The sequence below is a fragment of the Ambystoma mexicanum genome, chromosome 5q (genome assembly GCF_040938575.1).
Source record: "Ambystoma mexicanum isolate Mex_15411 chromosome 5q, UKY_AmexF1_1, whole genome shotgun sequence".
Taxonomy (NCBI): Eukaryota; Metazoa; Chordata; class Amphibia; order Caudata; family Ambystomatidae; genus Ambystoma; species Ambystoma mexicanum.
The window spans coordinates 704,598,905-704,624,593 of record NC_090933.1 but is presented as its reverse complement, the minus strand read 5'-3'; the positions used below and the strand labels follow the sequence as shown (position 1 = coordinate 704,624,593).

The window sequence follows — 25,689 nt, the reverse complement described above, 5'->3', positions numbered from 1 at the left end:
TCTTCCCGGTGGCTTGTCTAGGCTCTTGTGTATTTTGGGTAGTGCGTACAATGATGGTGTGCGATCTTGACTTGTAGTTAGAAATTTCAGTTGTTTGTCACTGATCCAATGGCGATCATGGGCATATTGTGCCGCATTATCTATTTCAGATCTTATTTCACTGGCGGGGTCTTTTCTGAGTTTTTTTTTATAGCTTTCCTGATCTTGTAGTAGATCATTCATCACGGTAAGGTATTGATTGTTAGTCATGATGACTATACCACCGCCTTTATCAGCTGGTTTTATCACGATTTTGGAATTTCTTGAGAGTTCCTCCAGGGCATTGTGTTCACCCCTGGTGAGATTGGGTTTGAAAGATTTTTCCTCTTCTTTCAACTTTTCAAGATCCTTTAAGATGCATTTCTCCAATGTGATGATTTCTTTTGGGACTTAATTGTTTTGAGGTCTGAAAGTTGATGGAATATATAAGCCAGAGTCTATATCTGAAATCTCTTCTGGAATAACCTCAAAAAAAGCTTTCAGGCGGACTGTTCTAAAAAAAAAAAACAATTTCCATTTCGGTTTCAAACCAATCAGTGGGTTGTGTGGGCACAAATGATTGTCCCTTAGTTAAGAGCGAGGTTTGTGATGGTGTCAGCTCGAACTTGGCCAAGTTGAAAATTGGAATTCTTTGTGTATTTGTGATCAACGAGTCTGGCGTCTCCTCCCTCGCGATTGGCGTCGCGAAGGGGCATAAGGGGTGTAAGGTGTATAGAAGTGACAACGGGATTGTGCAGAATCCCGGTGCATTATTGAGAGTATCAATAACTGGCATTCTTCCCTTGCGTTCACCCACCACTTTCGCTCTGGTGTTTTACATTGGACTGGGCCATCTTGTGGGTGGGAAACTTTAAAAGTGAATTAGGCCTGGTGGTAGCCTGCATTGTTAAATGGGAACCAGTGTTGAAGAGGTTAGGGACTTGTGTTGTTGCTTTGTTATTTACCTCTATTTATACAATACTAGAATGCGTCCTCTACCCGCGGAAAATATTAGCAAATGTGACCTGGTTGGAGGATGCACCCAGGGTTGGTGCACTGAGTTAACCAAAGTACTTTTAGCGCCAAAATGGTAACCCCTTTGCTTGTGGTGCCAATGCAACCGTCTGATTTGTGCAGTTCAGAGGAAAAGCTGAAATCGGCATTATTCAGAAAACATTTAAAATGGATTGAAAAACGCTTCGTGAATCAGGCCCAAATATGTATGTTGCGTAAGCGAAGCAACGAGTCCTGCAGGAGCAGGTTAGTATTACTTTAGGATAAGAAGAAAGCGCAGGCTTACTGGCCGGGTTCATATATATGGGTCTCTTACAGACACGGGTTTAATCATTTGTGTGTTGAAATATAGAGAACATGTATTAATAGTTTTAGACAAATTTGGGGTATTGTACGTAGGAGTTCACTTCGTTTTCATCCTGATCAGGCTCGACAATAATGACCTATTTAAGTATATTAAACTATTAAGGTACACAAAGCTGAGGGCTCATAAAAAAGGGACAATTAGGGAATTTATTAGTGTACAAAAATGCTTGTTAAGGAATTCGGAACAATTGATACATGTTTCTGAAAAAGATATAGTTTGTTTTATCAACTGCATTGGTGGTTATCCGTTGTATGCAAGTGCGCTTGCTTCTTGCTTCACACAAGACCTATCCTTTTCTCAGAAACGTGGCCTTGGTGTTTTGGGGGGCGTGTCTACAGGTGCTTCATTGCAGCGTTTTTGGGCGTTTAAATGACGCAGTTTTCACTAATGCCACTCTTCCACCTAGTTGCAGCCGGGCAGCGACCTGGATAATTTGGAGGAGATTCTGGACGATCTTCAGAACAGTCAGCTCCCACAGCTGTTCCCAGACACTAGGCCGGGCACTGCGACGCAGTCTGTAGACAAGCAAGCCATCATCAATGACCTCATGCAGCTGACCGGCGAAAACAGCCCAGCGGCCCCAGCTGGACCCCAGAAGCCAGTGCTGAGGATGCCACAGAGCGGTACAGTTTAATAGCATGCATTTCAATACGAAAAATGAGTCCGAATGCGATCTCTTCTAGGCAACCAGCGCCACCCTGTGACATGAGCCAAAACGGCACGACGTCCTTCGCTGGTGATTGCCTTGTTGTATTTGTAAACCCATTTTTGTTGGCATAATTTGATAATTACATATTACACATAAGTGCTACCACAATACAGTCCCTTTCGAGCTCCTGCGTTTTTTGCTTAGCCTATACTTCACACTTGGTCGATGTTGAATTGTGTAATTTGGGCGTCAGCACCCAACTTGCTCGAAATCAGTGTTTTTGCCGAGTTTGCAATTTTACTGTGTAGTCGATCATATTATACTTTTTTAAATGTTCTTTATTAGCATTTGTTAACACAAGATCAGTCAGTCAGCACAGCGTGCCTACAACCCCTGACCACCCCAACCCCCTTCCGCTACATCGCCCCATCTACAAGTTAAACCGATCATATTCTACTCAGTTTAAGTCATTGCGTTAGCTGGTTTTGATGTATGTCCTTTGCCGCATGTCTCCTAGTATGTAAACTTTTTATCTCTCTTTCCCGTTTCTTTCTTTTCAGCTTTTAACAACCCAAGATCAGGACAAATGAGCCGATTACCACCAAATCAGAATGTATCGATGGACATGAATTTGCAAAGCCAGACGAGTGCAGGACCTTTTCCACCAATGAGGAACAGCAGTCCGTATTCCCCAATTTCTCAGCCTGCCTTGATGGGCAATCAGGGGATGATGGGAAGTCATGGGCATTTAGGGAACACTGGTGCAGGTAATAAGGCATTTTCTTTTTATGGTTAGCTTCATTTGCACACGAAATGTTGCAGCGTTCAAAGGAGCACTGTTTTGACTGCACCGGAGGAATCTTCATGCAAGTTTATTCAATGTGATTTTTTTCAAAACCCTTTCGAGCATCCTTAATGACTAATCCCCATCTGTGTCGTGAATGGGGTTTTAGATTCTTTTAGAGATACAGATGCGAGTATTATGCATTAATCTTATTGATCTACTCGTCCAGCAGCATAGCAAAATACACTTAAGGAAATGTTTTAAGCAAAGTGGAACAGATTTCATAGAGAACATGAAATGCAGTGACTCAATGAGCTGACCCATCACCCCTGTAACAGGCAATCACAGTGGGCCATAGAACACAAAAGGTCACGTTATCAGTCTCTTACATTCTTTTTTAGATCTCGGAATTCTAACTCTTTTCTTGACAAACCCGTACATATGCAACACAAGCCAATAATCCATCCAGAAGTCCATCCCCATTGGAGCAGTTGCTGCTCCACCAAGATCAATTCATAGCAGTAATCAAGGCTTCATCACCATCTCCTCAGTCATTGTAACTTTTAAACTAACACCAACGGACAATCTGACACCTTTTTATTCGTCGTCTTCCACCATCATTTTAATTTCCCTGTTAAATGAGTGAAGAGTATAGTATACTCCTCCGAATTCTGATCCTCCCTAATAATTTGGGAGAATCTAACATAGCGATGCATGAGCACTTTCCTTTTTATTGGAAACTTGAATTAAATGAAAATAAATGAACACATTTCCCTGCCTTTATTATAGCAGCTAGAAGCCAGAAACTTTGCAAAAAGCTCTATGTAACAAAACACAGTGTTCTACATTTAATAACTAGTGAAACACTTGATGCATACGACACTCATTATTTTGTCTGGTGAAATAGTGTTTGTGGGAATTCTCAGTTCTGTGTTAATTCCCTTCTACCTTAGAGACCCCCAGCTCTTTTGCTGGACTTAAGAACTTTACATTTTTATCCTGAAGAGAGTGAGACCTTTTTCCCACTCCCATGTATTTTGTTCTGATTTGAACGCTGTGTTTCTTATGGTTTTGGAGTCTTGACAAACTCCATAAGCATCATCTTTTTACATGGTGACACACAGCACCTTCATTGCAGTGGCAGAGAGAAGTCCTTTGGATTTCTGCCAATGGTTAAATGTCATCTCTTGGATAAACTAATGTTTCGGCGAGTAGTAAAGTGAAATTGACTTTACTTACCTTTTTCTCTTTGTAGACCCAGCACACACTATCTTACATAGTGATGGAGGGGTTACTTAGTATCCCCTTTGTCTACCTTCTCATGTAACATTTTCATGTTACCCTTTCTACAATTAATGGCTGGTGGCAGTGGTTTACTTTTCCTACAATTGTGTGTTTTTACCTGGGTTGCATTTGCAGCAGCAGCATAGCACCCATGGGTGTCCATTTGGTCAAAATTCCCCCAGTCTCTTTTTTCGCCATTTCTTGTTGTAAAGGTCCTTCTTGAGATTTACTCTGAGCGCCAAACCAGGATTGGTCCCTTTGTTTGTTTTGTCTTTGGCAGGGTTCACGGCTGAAGCCCGCCTCTGGATCCAGTGTGTCTGGCAGGGCAGGAAGTGAGGGAGGTTCCTGAAACTCCCTGTGCTTAGTCTCCTTGGTTACAGGAATGCACCCAAAGGTGATTTGCCGGCTGGCTGTCCTTGTAGAACAGCCACCCTGCTGTGTGAGCGACAACTAGGGTGCAAATTAATGGGAAAGACTTGCATAAAAGGTGAGGTCTTTTGCACAAGGAAGGCAGAGTGTACCACTGGACGAAGGAACCGAAGAAGAAACTTGAAGAAGCTTGCTACATCCTCCTGGACAGTTGGTTTGCCTGGTGAAGCCCTGCTGCATTGCTGAAGCCCCGAATTTCTAATCGACTATAGAAGCCCTGCAAGGACGACTTCTCCCCTTGGGTTGGTGGGCCAATCGGCCCCAAGACGAACTCGACTGGAACCTCCCTCTCTGCTGGCTATACTTTATTGCTGCTGCAGGAACCGAGTGCCAGGAGACAGGAACACTAGAATAGAGTGTGTCGCCTTTAAGCCGGGCCCGAGCTCCAGGAAGATCCTCCGGACTCCCTCGAAGCAGGACTTAACCAATGCCTGAGCCACCTCAACAGAGTGCTGGACCTCAGAAGCCAAGAAAGTCCACAAGGTGTCCAAGAACCGCAGTGGTGCTGTTTGCGAGAAGCTGAAGCCGCAAAGTGCCATTGATCTGGGGTTTGCCCATTGCTGCTGCCGACCGTCAAACCTTAGTGCAGGAGTCCCCCCGACGTCCTCCCTTTTGTCCCCACAGCTGACGCCCAGCAACAACAGGATCTGCAGGAACTACAACAGGAACAGAAGCCAGCTGGAACCTTTTTCTTCAGACTGACGATACTGTAAACTAGGGGTACTTACCTCTTCTTGTGTGTAGCTTGCTTGCTCTCACTTGAGACTTGCATTTGCTGCCTTTTGCAGAGTTGCTTACAGCGTTGCCACTCACAAGTCTCCCAGATTGTGGCCCAACAGTGATTTCTTTTACAACAAAACTCTCTTTAACAGTGTGCAAGACCTTGTGCTAATCTAGAAATGTCTCAGCTACCCTAGACTTTGCTCAGTTGACATTGGCTGTCCTGGCTCGCTGAAGACTCTTCTTACCCTCTGACTTTGTGTTAATCTGTCCCTCCAAAAAGTTATACATACCTTACTTGTATATCTGGGAAAGGGTTAACCTACATTGCATTGGAGGATTGAAAAGTGCTTACCTGTTTGAGAAACTTGTTAACCTTTGCTTCCTTCCCTAACCTTTTACTTTTTGCCACAACTTCAGTATTACCATTTAAGTGTGAAAAGTGATATAAGAACGTCCACAGTGTCCTAACTATTGAAGTCACCTCAGGGTATAGGAATTCAGTGTGCCATCCCAAAAAGGTATCTGCTTACTTTATTCAACTGAAGGAGTGTATTGTTAAAGTATATTTAAGTGTTGCATATTGCTCCCTTATAAAGAAGGCTTATTGTAAAACTGACTGTTAAATTAATAAATAATTATTTTATCACGAAACCTTGAGCATACGTGTTAATTGAGTACCTGTCACTGTGAATCTCTATGTAGCAATCCTACAGCTTGCATTGACCCTTCTTGAGATGAGCCTGGCTGCTAAGTCATTCTACCTACTTGTGTAGTACAGGCCTATACCAAAGGTTGGGTTACCTATTGCCAAGAGGATAAGGCTGGTGTAGTCTCCCACAGGGTTACTACATACAAAGACAACATAATATACGCAAAGGTTATGATCTAATTTGATTTAATTTTTATATCGCGCTAAATCGCCCTCAGGCCTCAAAGCGCACAAAAACAGAATGTTATAAGCATACAGAAATCTAACTGCGTTTACACAGAGGATGTTCACATTTTGTCTGGATCGAGATTGAAGAGGTAGGTCTTGATTCCTTTTTTAAACTCAGAGTTGGACTTAGCCTGTCGTAGTTGAATAGGAATGTTATTCCACGCCATGGGGAGCTTGTACATCAAATCTAGTGCCTTCAAAGCTCGAGCGTTTGAATCTGGGTTGTAAAAGCTTGGTGGCATCGTAGTAATGCAACAAGCGACCTACACTGCAAGGAGTTAGTCGATTGGACAGGTATTGAGGTGCATCAGAGTTACAACACTTAAATGTAAGGGAACGAATGTTATGCGTGACACGTTGTTTCACTGGGAGCCAGTGAAGTTTCAGTCTAGCCTCGGAGACATGATCTCTACGGGAAAGGCCAAAGACGACTGACAGTGTTGTTTTGTGTGATCAATAGAGTATGAAGATGTGCCTTTGTAGTGCCTGCCAGGCGACTGTTGCCATAGTCGAGGCGTGAGCTTACCAGTACAGTTGCAAGCAGGGACCTATTCTGCAGAGAGATGTATGGGCAAATGTGATTGAGGAATTTTGAGACATAACTGCATGAGGCTTTTACCTGTAAAACCTGTAGCTTCATAGATAATTCTGTCTAGTGTAATGCCCAAGGTCTTTACTGATCTCGCCACCTTGATCTTTTTGTTATCTATGATGAAAGTATTGTAGTCGAGGCACAACATCTTCAGTTTATGCCCTGAGGCAATGATCAGCAGTTGATTTTTTTCGCATTCAAAGCAAGCGAGATGGTCCCCATCCAGGCCTGAATGGTGTGATAGATGGAGTTAATGATGTTAGTGTCACTAGTATGACATCCTGATAATTCAATTGACCTGGGTGTCATCTACATAGTTGGTGAATTAGACACCCAGGTCTTCAAAGAGAGTAAGAAGGGACATGGTATATACATTAAAACAGTGTGGGGGCAATACATGAGCCCTGTGGTACTCTGCAGGTAACAAGTGTGGGGGTGGAGTTGGCACTATCCACTGCTACTCGCTCATATCTAGGGCCCAGAAAATATTCAACCCATTGGGAGGCCCATGAAGATCACTGTCCCTGGTCCACCAATCTTTTGACCAGCCGAGTATGATCGATCAATTCATACGCTGCAGACATGTCTAGCAACATAAGAAGTGCTGGTTTGCCTTTGTCCACGATGCCAGCAATGTTTGACTTAAGGTCGATGTTGAGCAGAATCCAGGGCAGTTCCCTTAGGGAGCACTACCCCAGATTAGGACTACAGGTGAGAGCAATAAATCCCCTTTGGTATCAGACTGTACCACAAAGATTTAGTTGGTAGCTGTGGCTGAGCAGTCAGACCTATCTCAAGAGGGAGATGAGCAGTATTCAGGGTTGACACAATAGGTAATACAGTACTATGGAGCAAGGAAACACTGACCAAAGTTTTGTATTAAAAAGAATATTTATTTATTTTATACACTTCTAAGTCAACACATAGATCACAGTTAATAAAGTAAGTTAAGTTTAGTCAAAAGAAAAGCATATACAACTCCCTATTCAATTGTAGACAAGTTTGCGGTATAGTGAAAACTGAGCAAAACGGCACAGTGAAAACCAACTACAAATGGCACTCTAACAATTCAACAAAAGGGAGGGAAGGTACAAGTTAAGTCGAAATATCCTCAGACACCCCCTAGCAACACTTCCTGAAGTTTGGTGGACAAGTTATGTACAGTAACACTTTACCCAAAAGATAAGTGATTGAAAACTGAGCAAAATGGCACTCCACAGGTTATAACAGTAGGAAGGAAGAGGGGTTTAGAAGATTTCAGTGCATCAACACATTTCTCATTGAAAACTAATCTAGTGAGAGCAGATCTAACAAATCAGCCACAGTCAGTGGTACAGGGCCAAGATCTTAGGAGCAAATATGTTCTTATAGCTGCAGTCAAGTCTTTAGTAGAAAACTTTTGAAGAAGTAGATGCAAGGCGAAAGACAATGTTAAAAGAGAGGGCGGCCGACCCCACAAGTAGTTAGAGGCTACCACTGAGGAAGGGCGGCCTGGCGGTAAAATGTACCTTAAACGTGGAGAAGTGGCTCCTGCGGTGGCGGTTGTTCCTGGTAGTTCCTGCAGGTCGCGAGGGATCCAACAGAGGAAGAGAGGCTCTAATCGTGGAGGAAGGTTCGAGTCGCTGCACTACCCAGGGATGAAACCAGCCGCGGTGCTGCCTGGCTATCCAGTCTCCAAGTGCGGGGCACTGTCGATTCGACCAAGGCAGGTCCGAGGAGGCGATGGGCGAACTGGTTGACCCCACCAGCTCATGGGAAGGAGGCACTTCGCTGAAGATCTCCTCTCGTCGTGTGGAAGAAAAGTGGTGAGACGATCTGGCAGGGCTTCACCGGTGGTGTAGATGCTGATGATGTCTCTGGCTTCTCTCCCCTTCGGTTCCGTAGTTCCAGTGGCGACGTCTTTCTCTTCAAGTCCTCAGGACCGTGCTTTTATGCAGAAAGAGACCCATTCATACAGCCTATTTGTCACTCACACAGTGGAGTGGTCATCTTGGCGGGAGACCCTCCAGCCTATCAGGTTAGAGTGCGACCTGAGTTGCTGTGGCAACTCTGTCCAGGGGTTCTACTCCCCCTCCCAATCAACAGACCCACCCCAGACTCAGTGGTGCCGAAAGGAGGGCTTCTCGGCAGAAGCCCGCCAAAAGGACGAACAAAGGATCCCCAACCTGGGTTAGGAAAATAGAGTAAGACTCGAGAAAGAAGTTTTATCAAAGTTCTGGCAAATAAAACCTACCGGAGTAAATTTAATAATAAAATAGACCGGCGGTATGTTAGAGGCTGTCAGTAAGAGTGGTAGCCTCGAACAATGGGAAAATCCCATAGAGAAATATTTGCGGCCGAATATAAAAGGTAGCAACCACTGCCACCAGCCAGAAACTTTGTAGAGGGGGACTTTAAGGTATCCTCTCGAAAATGAACATAGGGTAAAAACTATTAACCCCTTCCAGTACTTCCATATTAAGATGAGGTGTACTGGTTAAGTTCATAAAAATAGACTAGTAAAGTAAATGGGGACTTTACATGCCCTGGGAGACAGTAGTCAGTCCCAGGGTATGGAGTCTATGTTTGGGGGTCGCTAAGACACCCCTGTGTCACGGCACGGAGGGTGCTGTGTGACACATGTGCATACAGATGGTTCCTATGGGTGAGAGAAAAGATCCCATAGGCATTAAACACAAAAATACCCTAGAACACACACAGCAAAAATGCCTTAGAGTGGGAAAAAGAGTCTCACTCTTAGCAGGTAAAAAGAAATAAACCCTTCAAATCCAGCAAAGCTGCTGGGGGACTCTATAGGTAAGGGAAATTAGCCATGAAATGAGAATTCTCCCTAACACTCCACCCCCCCCCCCCAGACTAAGGGACAGGAGGATCTAATCCACTCCTGGATTAGTCTCATACCTCTAGTCGGTTAAAAACATCCTAGAGAGACCATCAGCATTTTGGTGGTGACATTCGGACCTGTGCTCAATGGTAAAATGAAACCCTTGGAGGCAGATCAACCATTTTAGCAGTTTTGGGTTTTCCCCTTTCATTTGCATCAACCATCTCAAGGGTTGGTGGTCTGTTTGAATGGTGAAAGAAGATCCATACAAGTATGGTCTAAACTTCTTCAAAGCCCACACAATGGCAAAGCATTCTCTCTCAATAGTTGCCCACCTTGTTTCAGGTTCCTTCAGTTTCCTACCGATGAAGCAAATGGGGTGTTCCCTACCTTTCTCATCCAGTTGACTGAGTACTGCACCTATACCTATTTTGGAAGCATCTGTCTGTACAATAAAGGGTTGGTGGTAGTCAGGAGCTCTGAGAACTGGAGCTTGACAAATGGCTTTCTTTAGGCTTTCAAAGGCCTGATTGCACTCCTCATTCCATTTGACCTTTTTTGGAAACTTAGGAGATGAGATTACATTCAGTGGAGAAGCTATGGTTCCATAGTTCTCAATGAAATTCCTGTAATACCCGGTGAGGCCTAGGAAGGCTCTCACCTGAGTTTGAGTAGAAGGGGTTGTCCAATTTTGCACAGCTTCAATCTTGCTGAGCCAAAGGCCTTATTTCACCACCTCCTACCTCATGCCCAAGGTAGACCACTTTACTCTGACCAATTTGACATTTGCCTGCCTTTATGGTCAGATGAGCCTGTTGCAGAGCCTGCAAAACATATCCTAGGTGGTCAACATGTTCTTTCCAAGTAGGGCTGAACACTGCAATGTCATCCAAGTATGCCATGCCGAAGTCCTCCATCCCATTCAGAACCTGATTAACCATCCTTTGGAATGTAGCAGGTGCATTCTTTGATCCAAAAGGCATAACCTTAAACTGGTATAAACCAAACTGGGGTGGAGAATGCAGTTTTCTCCTTGGCATGGTCAGTCAGGGCTATTTGCCAATAGCCTGACTTGAGATCAAATGCGCTGAGGAACTTGGCTGAACCAAGTCTATCCACCAGCTCATCTGTCCTTGGCAAAGGATGGGCATCAGTCTTAGTGACTGCATTTAGAGCTCTATAGTACACACAGGATCTCAACTCTTTAGATCCTGCCTTTGGTACTAACACAACTCGGCTAGACCATGGACTAGTAGAGTGCTGTATTACCCCGAGATCAAGCATCTTGTTGACCTCTCCTTTGATGTGGGTTCTTACATTTTCTGACATCCTGTAGCCCCTGCTTTTGACAGGTAGACAGTCACCAGTTTGGATATCATGTTGGCCCCAAGGGGTCAAACCTGTTGTCAGTGAGAACAGGGGAGCAAATTGATTTAATAAAAGTTTGCACTCCTCCTGTTGCTCAGGTGTCAGATTAGAAGAGAGATTGACTCCTATTTTCTCATCTAAAGGCTTGCCTCTCAGGAGGTCAGGCAGAGGTTCACTCTCCTCCTCCTCTTGAGCTGAAGCTAGAAGCAAAGCTCCCAGTTCTGGCCTCGAGACATAAGCTTTTAGACAGTTGATGTGCAAGACTCTAGGTGTCTCCTTAGGATTGCCTAAGTCCACCAGATAGTTCACCTCTCTAAGTTTTCCCACAACCTTGAAGGGTCCCATACATTTGTCCTGCAAGGACCTCTGCCTTGTGGATACCATAACAAGAACTTTCTGGTCTTGAGCGAACTCAACCATGTTGGCCTTCTGGTCATGCCAATGCTTAACCAGAGCCTGACCTGCTTTCAAGTTATCACTTGCTTCAGCCATCATGTGTGACATTCTCCTCCGGAGTCCTATCACATAGTCAGTGACTCTGACTGGTGTGGGGGAAAGAGCACTCTCCAACCCCTCCTTGATCATGTCCAATGGACCTCTAACCGGATGGCCATAGAGAAGTTCAAAGGGACTGTAACCCACTCCCTCCTGAGGGACTTCTCTATATGCAAACAGAAGGCATGGCAGTAGAAGATGCCACTTTTTCTTAAGGGGGTCTTCTAAAGCTCCTATTATGCTCTTCATTGTTCTATTAAACCTTTCTACCAAACCATTTGTCTGAGGGTGGTATGCTGTTGAGAACTTGTAGGTAAGTCCACAGGTTTTCCACATGGCCTTCATGTAGTGGGACATAAAATTTGACCCCCTGTCGGATATTACCTCTTTAGGAATCCTAACCCTGGTAAAAATACCAAGGAGGGCCTTAGCCACAGCCGGAGCTGTAACAGTTCTCATAGGAATTGCTTCAGGAAATCTAGTAGCATGGTCTACTACAACAAGTATAAACCTGTTGCCTGAAGAAGCTGGAGGATCAAGGGGACCAACAATGTCGATTCCTACCCTCTCAAATGGTACTCCCACCTCAAGGAGAGGCACTAGAGGTGCCACTTTCTCTGGGCCACTTTACCAGAGGTTTGGCAAGTGTGGCAACCCTTGCAATACTTTATCTACCTCAGCCCCCATTTTAGGCCAATAAAAGTAGAGAGAGCGCGCCTTTCCTTGGTCTTTTTGAAGCTCAAGTGACCAGCCAAAGGTATCTCGTCGGCTAGTTGCAAGAATTGGAGTCTGTTTGCTTGGGGTACTACAAGTCTTTTGTAGTCCCCAGGAGTTGACTCTGTTGGTTCACTATAGAAGAAGCCATCTTCCCAGTGTAACCTATACTTCCCAGGCTCTTGCCCTTCAAGCTGAGAAGCTGCCTGGTGGCAAAGACCTTCCAGAGTTGGACATTCTCTTTGTCCCTTACTGAAGTCTGCCCTTTGGGGTCCACCTTCTGCCAGTAACGACTGCAGCTCAGGATGGTCAACAGGGTCAAGATCTCCAATGAGTTCATGGCCTCCTACTAGATCCGAGTCCTCAGGCTCTAGTTCAACCACACAGGGTTGTACCCCACTCTCAGCCTCTGCTGGAGGAGGAATCACAGGTGTGAATTTTGCTAACCTAGGAGATCTCCTGGTTGGCAGCACTGGAGTGTTTTCTGCTGGTTTCTTTTTGGAAGTCTTGGGTTTTCGCTTTGCTTCTGGTTTCTTAGAGATATCAGTAAGTAACTCCAGTGGAGTAGTAGTGATTTCCATCATCTCCTCAGGAGAGCCTCTTAAGGTCCTCTCCCTTGCAGGTCTGGTAAACTCCTGTAATCTCTTACTAGGAGGTCTGGGAGTACTTGACACTACTCCCAGGTCTTTCAGATCATTGCCCAACAGCACCCTTCCTGGTACTTCAGATCGTACACTCACAGGTATCCTGTCAGTCATTTCATTGCACTGGATGAGAGTTGGTAATTGGGGAAGCATCTGCACAGGCCCTCCAGCTAACTTGTTGAGGCGTTTGGGTGCCTTAGCAACATCCTCCACCTTGAAAAAAGATTTGTCCACCACAGTTATGGTGGCCCCAGTGTCTCTAATGGCAGGGGTCTCCTGACCATTGACTAGGACACGGTCTTTATAATACTCTTTAGTATTAGGAGGAGGGATAGAATTATACACATCTAAATTCTGTTGTTCCCACAACCCAAGAGATACTAAAAATACACTAGCTGAGACTCCAATGGGATCATCAGCTACTAGTTGAAAGTTTCCACTGGCCATCTGGACTTCCTCCTCTGGAGCGAAGGCTAAGGAGACAGTGGGGATCCCTGAAGGTTTACCAGTGCATCTGGGATCCCCTTTCACATGGTCAGTTGAGCCACAAACATAACATTTTCCAAATGTCTTTATGAATGGTGGCTTGCTCTGACCTCCTCCTTGGTCTGGGACCAGAAGGTACACTAGCCTGAGTAGGTTTCCCTGGTGGCTTACCCTTAGGATTTTGTTTGTGGCCCTCTTTAGAATTGGAATTATTTGAAATCTCTTTGTTGTCTTTCTTTGGCTGCTTTCCCTCCTTTTTCTGAGTTTCCCCTGAATCCTTGTGAGTGGCCCTGTTGACAACCCACAAGTCAGCAGCCTTAGCCAGGTTCTTGGGATCTAACTCCTTAGAATCAGCCATGTGCTGTCTGAGCTCAGGAGAGCAGGCATCATAGATAAACTCCATCATAACAAGATTTCTCATTCCTTCATAAGTGTTAACTCTAGAACCCTTAATCCATCCCTTTACGTTTTTCAAACAATCCTTCACCCAAGTAGCCCAAGGGGTACTATCATGCTTTTTGAGGGTCCTAAACCTCTAAAGGTACTGGGAAGGAGTCTTCCCAAATCTAGCTATTAAAGCTAGCTTTACACATTCATAATCCTTTCTATCCTCCTCCCCCAACTCCATTACCACATCAGATGCAACAGGGGGGAGCCTAGAGAATAACCAGGGGATCAATTGATCACCTGTGATATCCTGGAGCCCATGATTATATTCAAACATAGCGAGCCAATCTAATACATCCAACTTAGGTTCATACATACCCACAATCTCTTTAGGCATCCAGGGTCTTTGGACTGGAAGATCTAGAGGATTCGGGGAGAGAAGCATTTTCCAAAGACAATTTCTTCATCTCAAGCTCATGGTTGAGCTCCATTTCTTTGAGCTTTAGTTCTTGGTGTCTCTGTTCAGCTTGGGCACTAATTCTTTTGAATTCAAGTTCAAGTCTCATTTTTTCTAGAGAGATAAATTCAGGACTTAATGTGGGACCAGTTGAAGGTCCAGTAGCTACAGGCTGAGAGGCCTTTGAGCAGGCAGAGGACCAGAGGGGGTGACATAGTTATCCTCCTCTTCCTCATCTGTCTCAACAATAACATCTTCAACATTATCCTCAATACTGTTTGCTACATTTGCTGGAGTGGCGGGCACTACAGCACCACTATCCAGACTTTGTTTCTCTAACAGTCTATCAATCATTTCTTGTTTCTTGCCTTTGACAGGAAGACCTTTCTGTCTACACAGATCCCTTAAATAATCAGCAGTATTAGTAAGGAGGGTCTCCTGGCTATAACATTCCATCATTTTGACTTTTGTTAAAATAACTTTTTGTGATTGTTAACCTTGTGGTTAGTTGCACCAAGGCACTAGTAACACACTTAAATATCAATCCAATACTTTTATCCTCACCTCTGTACACCAGTGTTAGGCAGAATCCAGGGCAGTTCCCTTACGGAGCACTACCCCAGATTAGGACCACAGCTACCAACTAAATCTTTGTGGTACAGACTGATACCAAAGGTAATTTATTGCTCCCACCTGTAGTCCTAATCTGGGGTAGTTCTCCCTAAGGGAACTGCCCTGGATTCTGCCTAACAGTCGAAGCTCAATTTCTGTGCCATGTTTGGCCCTAAAACCTTATTGCTATTGCTTTGGGTTAAGGAGATGATTCCTTTCTAAGTGGTCCTGCAGTTGTAAATAGGCCACCCGATCGAAGATATTTAATATGTTAATGCTAAAGCACATTTGTACCGCGCACTATCACCACAGGAGTGGTCCCCTGGCGCTCTGGCAGCTCTGAAAGGGGAAGGGGGTGTGAGTTAGTGGGAGGAAGCTGGAAAAGTGCAAGAGAGCAGTGATGTGCTGTTGGCAGCCTCAGCTCGGTGCATCCGTTGGCTGGGCCTGGGGTGTTTGCGGCCGGTAGTCGTCGTGTACTGTTGTGCACGTCTGTGTGTTTTTTTTTGTTTTGCTGTTGCGATGTAGTGACGGTTTTGCGGTTTGTTGTGCTGTAGGTCTGTGGTTGTGTTTGAGAGGTGTATGCAGAAGGGGAAATTGTTAGTGGAATCGGTTAGTTGGCCCCTCTATCCTTAATTGAGGCGCTGGGCTTGTGTAGTCTCCCCAGGTGATGTGTGGGGGCACCCCTGCGCCTCTTTCCTGATCTGGTCCCATTCGGTATTCAAGGTCCCTTTCACATCTGGCCCCAACCGCCACCAGCCTCTCTCACAACCCCATCTGTCCTCCCTTCCCACTCATACAGGCAGTGGACCTGCCCATGTCCACAACTCAGCTAGTATGGTGAATGCCGATATCCCGACAATTCCACAACACTGTGTACCTGGTAGCACCTATGGGGCGAGTGAAGATGTTGGGTGGGATTGGCAGGGGTTGTTGACTCCGTCTCCATGGGTGTCGCTTGTGTTCAACTCTACCTGGCGTCCCCTTTCCAGGTGCCGTGGGAGCTTCCCCGTCTGTTCTGGGGCTGTCGGTGTCCTCTCCAGTTTAGTAATTTTTCCTTTCTGTTTCGGTTTTCAGTTTCAGTCTGTGGTGTTGAAGAGCCAGGTTTTTAGTCATTTCCTGAATTTTAGGTGATCTTTGGTGTTTCTTATTTCTTTTGGGATGTTGTTCCAGGTTTTTGCGGCTAAGTAGTAGAACGAGGTGCCTCCAAGTTTTTATTTTAGTTCCAGGTGGATTTCGTTGCTTGACCTGAGGAGTCTTGTTGACTTTTAGATTATTATTTGCCCTGTGCGTTTGGGATTGGCTGGTAATTTTTGGGATTGTTAGGATCTAAGTTTCTCTTTTTTGATAAGGGAGTCACTCATGATTCTTAAGGTCCCTGACTACATTTTCTTCCTCAAAGAACATGTTGACAAGGCGGGTCACCCAGGGGGCAGGTGTTTTGATGCAATCTTTAAAAAGGCTAGATGGGCAGCAGTCACCTAACCAGGATGTGGGTTTCATGTTGGTGACAATTTCATAGATTTGATCCTCAGACGAAAGTTTAAATTGAAAGGGCATCTGAACAGAGCCTTTCTTGGGGGAATGTGCTAATAAATCCGGTGCATTGATCTGACCCATTATGGCAGGTGAAATTAGATTAGATTGACTTTACAATGCATGGATTTTTTTATGCCCTGAAGTTTAATTGAACTCGTTGTGTATTGACTGACCCGAATCTGCATCCTTCTGTACAATGGTGACCGCTTGGGATTTACCTTCAAACTCCTTCAGAATTGCTAACAGTTCACGTGAGTTGGATTTGGCAGATGATATCCTGGTGTTGGAGCTAACAGCCAGTTCAAGGCTGGCTACTAAGCTTTTATAGGCAGTAAGGTGCAGGGAGGTGGGATTTTTTTCTCCATTCTCTCTCGGCTTTAAGTTTGTCATGGCGTAAGCTGCTAATGGAGTCGTCAAACCAGGAGTTTCGAGTCATTTTTATTTTTACTAAGCAGGATGTCTTGGGAGCAAGGGCATAGATAACGTGCTTAAGTGTACTGGTGAGGTTGCTAGCCAGATCATTGCAGTTTGTAAAGGAGTGCTCAGGTTCTAATTAACATAGTAAGTGAAGTGAAAGCAGTTGAGATATGAGTTTCTTAAAGTTTCTTGCAAAGGTGTATTGTCTAGGATCTTTTTTGTGTGAGATAAAGAAACTAGGGAGGACAAAACTGAAAGTCACTTGATAGTGATCTGACCAAGGACACTGGGTGACGTTTATGTCGGAAATGGTAGCACAGTGGGTCAAAACCCAATCTAAGGTATGGCCGGCTTTATATGTGGGTGTTTATACGTGTTGAAGGAAGCCAAGAGATGTAAGAGTTGCTAACACAGAGACAGCATTGTTGTCATTGATGTTATTAGCCCAGAGATTGAAATCTCCAAGAATGAGTACTGGGGTGTTGGCCTTGGTCGTTTAGATTGGCGAGTTGCTCTTCAAAGTCGGGTCTATCCGAAGGTGGGCGATATATCAGAATTATTGTCGGGGGAACAGTTATCATGTAGCTTAATTTTGGCCAATACTTTCACAGCCATCCTGGATATCATGGGTGTTGAGGTGCAAATTTAGGTGATTAGAAGCAAGTATGGCCACTCCTCCACCTCTCCATACCAAACGATCAGATCTATATATAGAGTACCCAGAAGGTAATGCAAGAGTGGCAGAGCTTGGAGTGTCTGTAGTAAGCCAGGATTCCATGATGGCCATGAAATCACAACCTGTTTTGGAGATCATATCTGAAACCTCAACACCATGCTTTAACAATGAGCCGGTGTTAAGAAGTTAAAATTGGATTTTAGTAGTTAAGAGATATTCCCCGACTTGCATGCGCATTTGTAAGGCACAGCCTTACTTGCTGGCATGTCTACAGTAGGATGTAAGCGGGGATTAGGGGTTAGACTATCCAAGGGAACTACCACAAAAGACTGGGTACTGCCTGAAGAATCATTAGGGCTAGCAATGACATCTTGGTGAGGTGAAACTGGAGTAGTGTCGTGAATCGGCACCACAAGTGGAGACATGTCACGAGGCCGAATAATGATTTATGTGTTGAGCGTGGATATGAGGGACGGTGCAGTGGGAGTTATCGCAGGGGGTATGAACACTACGCTCCTTGGGAGAAAAAGTGAAGTTTAAGATTGCATTGCATTTTGCAATAAAAACGTCATCATTATGCACATAAATGGGACGTGTGGTGTTACGTAATGCTGCTAAAGTTTCCCAGATTTTGGACATAACAACCCACTGAGAGTACCTGTGTGAGCATAGGAAAGCGGTCCATCTCCTGCATTGGGTCTAGCTTGGATTCACATGCTCATGAATATTCCCCGTCGTCCGGCTGGGAATCCTCGGTAAAAGAACAACTGTTTCACTTTCACTTATAAACTGTATTTCTCCTCTAAACCAATCACTGTCCTCTGGTTCATACTGCCCCACCCAATGAGTCCTCTCCCTAAGCCCCTCCTCTGGCAGCCAGCTTCAGATTTTTACCGCACGATTCAGTGTTGGGAGTCCTCGAGTTTGCTACTTCTACGTTTGTGTTTTTTCGCAGGAAAAGGTTCTATTTCTGTTCCAAAAGAGCCAGTATGCTCTTTTCTCCATCTGCTGACAGCGGGGGTCCGTTGTTGGTCAATTTAATTGCCCTTCAAGGGCGAAGATCGTCAAAGTTTCCAGAAGGCCATCAAGCCTACTTCGCGCCCTCCAACCATGACACAACAGAAGAAGGAAGATCCCTCTTCAGGCCCTGCACCAAGTGCGGGCTACGGAATGTGTTTTTTGAAGACAAACACCTGCAATGCCTCTACTGTCTGCATCCAGTCCACAAGAAAGGAGAATGCCAGATATCCCTTGGTTTCTCCAAGAAGACAACAAAGGACAGGCACAGTAGACTGGTGGCGTGGCTGAACGCCAATGCCTTTGCCCTGTGCTCTGAGCATGGTCATGCCTCACCCAGGACCGGCCGGTCTGAGAAGCAGTCTTCTAGGTCCTTTGAGGGAGCCTCATTTGTGGGGGCCCAAGACAAGGCCAAGAACGCAAGTCCGGATCCACCGAGGTCGCAGCGGAAGCGGGTCTCACAGTGGCAAGGGTGCGCTCGACATCACCATCCACCTCCATTGCCAGCCGTCAATTGAGCTCCCCCTCAAAAAGGAATTCATCCAACCCAGCTAAGCTGTGGGAGAAGCCAGAGAAGCCACGGAGGAAGGAGAAAAAGGCTGAACTACCCAAGAAGGCCCAATCGGTACAGGATAAGTCTTCGTCGAAGCTAGAGCTTTTGGAGGCTCCTCTTACAAAGTCGAAGGGGGCTGACCCAGTGAAAGTAGCCCCCACGGCTCAGGTGCCCCTGCCCCTGAAGCGCAAAACCGCTACAGTGACTTTCGCAAAGTCTGCTGGCACACCAGAGAAGATAATGCAGTCTCAGAGTCCGGTTCTGACCCCTAAAATGGGGGGCAAGGAGGCCGCGGATCAGCCCCAGGCCGTGTCCCAGGCCATTGAAGTTTCATCCACGGACGATGAGGACCTGAAGTCCTTACACACGGAAGAGGACAACAACGAAGGCACGTACCCTAATGGTCCGATCACGCCAGCTCAGCCGAAGGATGCGTCTCTGGGCATTCTGACAACCCTCCACACCTTGGTGTCAGAGATTCAAAAGAGGAAGCCACAAGGCCCGGAACGAATACCCGCGATCAGCCACCAGCGAAGAGAAGGAAGTGCTATTGGACGGCCCCATTTCAGCCTCCACATAGTCATCGGGCCCTCTCTCCCCAGCGGACACGGTTGCGGATACGGCCACAGTGGCGATGACGACATTGTCGCGACGGGTCTCCGCAGCCTAGGGCATCCCCACCAGATGGGGTTATTTCATTCCTTGATCGCCAGAGCCTCCAAGCTGTTTCAGCTTGTTGCCGAATAAGCCAAGAAGGAGGGTTTCTTGTACCAGAGGCGTGAGGCGAAGAGGCAGACAATCATGGCAGTGCCCCTTCTGGACGACGTGTGGCAGGAGGGCCTGGCCCTCTTGAAGTACCCTTGCACAGCTCTGGCCAAACGGGATAGGCTGGAGATAGAGTACATGGTGTCGGAATCCACACTCAAGTGCCTGAGTTCGTAACCATCACCGGATTCGGTGGTATCGGCAGCCGCGAGAAAACGGTCGTCTAACCCGTCCTCGTCATCTTCCGTCCCTCTGGACAGTGAGTTGAAGAAGATGGACGACCATGGGAAAGAAGGTGGTTTACACAGCAGCATCCACCAACAAGGCAGCCAACGCACTGGTGATCCTAGCCAGGTAAGGCAGGGAACTGTGGTACAAGCTGGCTCAGATTTTGGTGTTCCTCCCCAATGACAAGAGGATGGAGACAGTCGCTCTCTTCCAGGAGGTGGAGGTAGCACCGGATCACGCCATCACTGTAGTGCTGGACGGTGCCAACACAGATTTACAACAGATGGGCGAATAGTGTCTGCTTTACTTGCCAGTGCTGGATGAAGGCCACGAATTTCCGCTCGGAGGTCCAGGCAAAGTTACTGGACATGCCTTTCGATGGGGATAACCTTTTTGGGAAGGTTGTTGAGTCCCTACAGAACATGAAAAGCGGATACGGAGCTGGCCCGTTCCCTGGGCACACTCCAGCAGTACCGCTCTTCTTTTCGATCCTCCAGAGGAAAGTTCAGGTCGCCAAAGGTTTCTCCTCATCCTACCGCCAGCGTTCTATATCTACGACTCGGGAAGCCTACAGAGGCCGTTCCAAGGCCTACGGTGGAGGACCGCGCTGCTGTTGCCCGCAAGGCATTACGCCGGTGTGGAAGCAAGCATGAACCAGCCAGGATGTCTGGCCCGACCCGTCCACCCCGGTTGGAGGCCGGCTCACTAGGTTTGTCAGCGAGTGGGGAAAGGTCACCACCGACAGGTGGGTGCTGGATGCTCTCGCCCAAAGACATAACCTGGAGTTTCAGCCCAAGTGTTCGCTGATCCCTCCGTTGGCCCGTTAGGAGCAGCACATCCCTCAGCTCTGGGAGGAGGTGCATACAATGCTGCGAAAAGGGGCGATAGAGCTATTCCCCCAACGACTCTGGGGCTCTGGAGTCTATTACAGATACTTTTTGGTCTGAAAAAAGAAGTGGGGGCTGGAGGCCCATTCTGGACCTACGACGTCTCAGATATTCAGGATGGTCATGTGCTCGGCCAACTGGAAAAGGGGATTTCTTGACATTGCTGGACCTAGAGGACGCCTGCTTCCACGTCGCCATTCACAGGAAACACAATGTTTCTATGCTTCGTAGTGCAGGGATAGCCCTATCAGTTCAAGGCTCTACCCTTCGGCTTGAAGTCGGCCCCCAGAGTGTTCACGAAATGCCTAGCACCGGTGGCAGCCCATTTGCATCTACGGGGGATACATGTATACCCGTACCTCAACGACTTGCTCGGCTGGGCCCACTCACGAGAGTTGGCCGTTGGACACACAGAGGCGACCGTCCAGCTGCTGACGGGTCTGGGATTCTCCATCAACTATCCAAAGTCCTGCTTGACAGCATCGTAGAACGCTGTACCTAGGAGCCAGACTAAATCCAGTGTCATGCCTAGCGGCGCTCTCGGAGGAGAGGATAGCTGCCATTCAGGAGAATGTGCAGCGGCTGTTGTCGATAAAGACCGCCACGGTGCAAACCATCAAGTCGTTGCTTAGCATGATGTCATCCTGCATCTACCTAATCCAGCTCTGGTGGTTGCAGATGAGACCATTTCAAGAGTTCCTGGACGCTTGCGGGATACAGGTGTCCGGAAGCTTCACGGACAAGATCCCGCTCGACAAGGAGTTCGTCGGGCGATAAGGTGGTGCAGCGTCTGCTCCAACATTGCCCAGAGAACAGGGTTTTGAACCCCTCCATACCAGGAGACGGTCCCCACAGACACTTCTCTGGAGGGCTGGGGAGTCCACACCTGATGGCTACACGTCAGAGGCATGTGGCTACCGGAGGAGAAGAACCTCCATATGAACATTCTGGAGCTACGAGCAGTGTTCTGGGCCCTCAAGTCGTTCCTTCCGTGTCTGAATGGCAAGGTGGTGAGGATCTTCACGGACAACACCACCACAATGTTCTAAATCAGGAAACTGGGGTACTCGATCCCCAGCACTCTCCATGGAAGCACAGGACTTGTGATGCTGGGCCATCGGTCAAGGGATGTTTCTCGTTCCTCTTCACCTAGCAGAAGTCAACACCATCGCGGACTCCCTCAGCAGGGAGTTGCGCTCCTGCCACGAGTGGGAACTTCTGCAGGACCAGGTGGATTGCATCTTCGTCAAGTGGGGAAGGCCCAGATAGACCTGTTTTTGCGACAGTGACAAACTCTAAATGCCAGAAGTTTGCCAGCATCCACCAACCAAGGAGCATGGGGGACGTGTTCTCCTTCCAGTGATGAGGCCTGTTTCTGTACGTGTTTCCCCCATTGCCTCTCCTGCTACGAGTAATCAATACACTCACAGTGCTGATGCAGGATGATACTCGTCACCCCAATGTGGCTGGAGCAGATTTGGTATCCGGACCTACTCTTACGTCCTGTCCCCTTTCCTCCATACTGCATGGGTGTCCCTCGCGAGGGACTGTAGACGGAACCTTTTTCACCAATAAAAACCTTTGTCCCCTTTAAATTTAGAGGCGCGCGAGGATGCGGCCCTGGGAGCATGCACTGCCCTGACTCCGCACTCCGGCGCCACACCTCAGTCCCATTTTCTGTGTCGACAGGAATGTTAATGTTAAAGGATATTTGTACCGCGCACTATCACCACCGGAGTGGTCCCCTGGTGCTCTGGCGGCTCTGAAAAAAGGGAGGGGAGGGGCGATGAGTTAGTGGGAGTAAGCTGTAAAAGTGCAAGAGAGCAGTTATGTGCTGTTGTCAGCCTCAGCCAGGTGGGTCCATTGGCTTGTGGTGTTTTGCAGTCGGTAGTCATCGTGTTCTGTTGTGCAAGTCTGTGCGGCTTGTGCTGTTGTCAGCCTCAGCCAGGTGGGTCCATTGGCTTGTGGTGTTTTGCAGTCGGTAGTCATCGTGTTCTGTTGTGCAAGTCTGTGCGGCTTGTTTTGTTGTTGCATTGTAGTGAGGTTTCTGCTGATTGCTGTGGTTTAGGCTTGTGGTTGTGTTTGGTTAGAGTTTGAGAGGTGTATGCAGAGGGATGAAATTGTTAGTGGATTGGTTAGTTGGCATTGCTGTATTTTCAATTATGTCTAGGTGTCATGCTTGCTAACATTCACTATTTCATCTGGGTGCAGCACTTGCTAATTTTCAATATTCTGTGTAGATGGGAAGCAGGCTAGTGATCATGATTTCATCCAAGTGTGGCGCATGCTAACATTCACAATCCTGTCTAGATGCGACGCAAGCTAAAGTTCAGAATTCCATCTAGGTGTGGCGCATGCTAACATATACAGTTTCATCTAAGTATGGCGCATGCTAACAATCACAATCCTATCTGGATGTGGCGCAGGCTAATGTTCTCAATTCTATGTTTGGATACATGCTAACATTCAAGTTCGATCTATGTGTGGCATGTGCTAACATTCATAATCCAATCTAGATGCGAGGCAGGCCAAAGCTATGGGACGAATTCATCAGCTCTCCTGGGTTGGCTTCGGCCATGTAATTCCACGTGCGGATGATACTTCTCTTTATCTTTTTTGTCTTTTTATCATTCAGGTACTCGGTCCTCAGGCGTCCCGCTCCTCCCCGGCGCATGTCGACTTCTACGGAGTTCAGCAGGTGTCCATCCTGCGATGGGACATGCCCTCTGCCTACGGTGCCTTGGCCCCGACTACGGCTGGCAAGCTTGTACCACATGCAACACACTTTCCTCAAGGTCTCTGAAGAACAGATTGGCCGGGTGGAGGGAGCTCTTTCACAGATCGCCTACGGAGGCCCTAAAGGACTTTGTCTATCATTCATATAAGCCCAAGGTAGGGCCGCTCTTTTCCAGTGCACCCTGCAAGGGAGACTCCTTCCCAAGGACTAGCCCGCGTCAGAGGGACCGCCTTGGTCATGGTACCAGCATAAGTACTGAGGCTGAATCAGCTACCGGCCGCCAGGCTGTGGGGTCAGTAGATCCTCTCGGTGTGCTGAGGGGCCAGAAGGTTCTTTTACCGGGTCTTCATCCAAGGGGCTACGGCCTAGTACCGGCATCATGTCCGAGGGGGCGCCTTTACGCAGTTCTTCCGGCAGATCCGCTGAGGGTGAAACACCTACCAGGCCTCGGCCTGAGGAACAGGGTAGGCCCCATAAGAGTCCTGGATGGGGCGGGGCCCAGTGAGCGACCAACATGACACTGGCACGTGGAAGGCAGCTCGAAAAAATAGCCGCTGCACCAGAAAACCCAGACATCCGGCCAACGCCCCTCCAGGGAAGGCAGATGAAGGACCGTGTCGAGATGGGACTGGTTTCAACCAGGTATGTGACCTACAGCTTACCCTTCCTGCTGCGTCCATATGGGCAGGGCATGCAACGGCTCCATCAGCCGCCCGCTACCCCGTCAGTACCCCCCTACCACCAACCCACCCTACGAGGAAAGGTTCTTTGAAAAGTTCCTCGGGCTCATGAAGTCTCCTCAGATGGGGGTCATCCTCAGGGACTCCATCAGGGACTTGCTCCGTCCAATGGCTCTGGCGTCGCAGTCCCTAGTACAGGCCGATCAGCCCCTGTTCAGCCTCAGCAGCCAGCTCCAGCCCCAACCAATGGGGCAGGCGGTTTCATACCAGCCCCCACTGCAGCCTCCAGCTACAGTCCAAGTGCCTCAGCCAGCAGCTCCTTGCACCCCCACCTTCGGTGCGGGACCCGCAGGTGGACACAGATGAGGAGGACCACCCTGACATGCCATCTTCAGCCAAGGCCTTCCACGAACATCTGGCAGGGCTGGCAGAGTACTTGGGCCTTCCTCAACCTGAGGTCGAGCAACCAGAACAGGGTGTCCTCACATGAGTCCTCCCGCTACGTCCTGTGGCCAGAACGGGGATCCCGATGCAGAAGGACGTAGTTGCCTTTGCCAAAAAGTGTTGGCTCAAGCCCCACTTGGCCCACCCGGTGAATAAACGCCTGGACGCCAAGTACAGGCAGATGGAGGGGGATACACTCTTGCTATCGGCCCATCCACGGCCACACTGCTCGGTGATCACTGCAGCATCACTGTACTCTGAGCCTCAGTCGTCCTCAGCCTCCTCCTCTGTGATGCTGCTAGGCAAGGGGGAGAAGATCTTGGAGGCATACGGGAAGAAGCTGTATTCCAACGTGTCCTTCCACCTGCGTCAAACCAACGCGGATGCCATGCTGGCAGCCGTTAACCAGAGGCTCTGGCGGGAAATTGCAGATTTCTTCCCAGAGCTTCCGGTGCAGAGCCAATCACGATTGAAGGCGGGATTGGCGGAGGCCAAGATTGTGGCGAATGACATCATGGAGTCCACAGTGGCCCACATTGACACCTCTGTCCGTGCCATCTGCATTGCCACAGACATGGAGAACTGCCTGGCTCTGTACTACAACATTCAACCCAGATGTCGAGGTACGCATATTAGATCTTCTGTTCGAAGGGGGTGCCCTCTTCCACTCTGCAACAGACGAGGAGCTGGATAAAAAGAAAAACTGCTCTCAAACGACCAAGTCTTTATCCATCCTTACAAAGACCACGCCCATACCGTACACCAGGTCACAGCAGCGCTCTGAGAAGGGGCATAAGTACGGAGGGTTCCGCTGCTTCCAAGAGCGGAGGTCCTGGCAGTCTGACCATTCGCAAACAACTAAAAGGTGGGCGAGTGGAGTAAGGGCTTTTTCCAGTCCCCCTCCTCCGCAACAGCCTCAGAGGGAAAGAAGGCATGACACACCCTTCCAGTCCACGTGTCTCCAG

At 47.6% G+C, this 25,689-nt stretch overlaps 1 protein-coding gene across 17 annotated transcripts in view; it reads left to right on the top strand.

Annotated features, from left to right (window-relative positions):
* The window catches only part of NCOA2 (nuclear receptor coactivator 2), a 2,606,235-nt gene that overhangs the window by 2,040,734 nt on the left and 539,812 nt on the right, over positions 1-25,689 (top strand). For all 17 annotated transcript variants that reach the window (XM_069621172.1, XM_069621171.1, XM_069621170.1 and 14 more), the window contains 2 exons: positions 1,806-2,022; positions 2,609-2,815. In XM_069621172.1, coding sequence (XP_069477273.1) covers positions 1,806-2,022; positions 2,609-2,815 — 424 coding nt within the window. The remainder of the gene's footprint in view (positions 1-1,805; positions 2,023-2,608; positions 2,816-25,689) is intronic.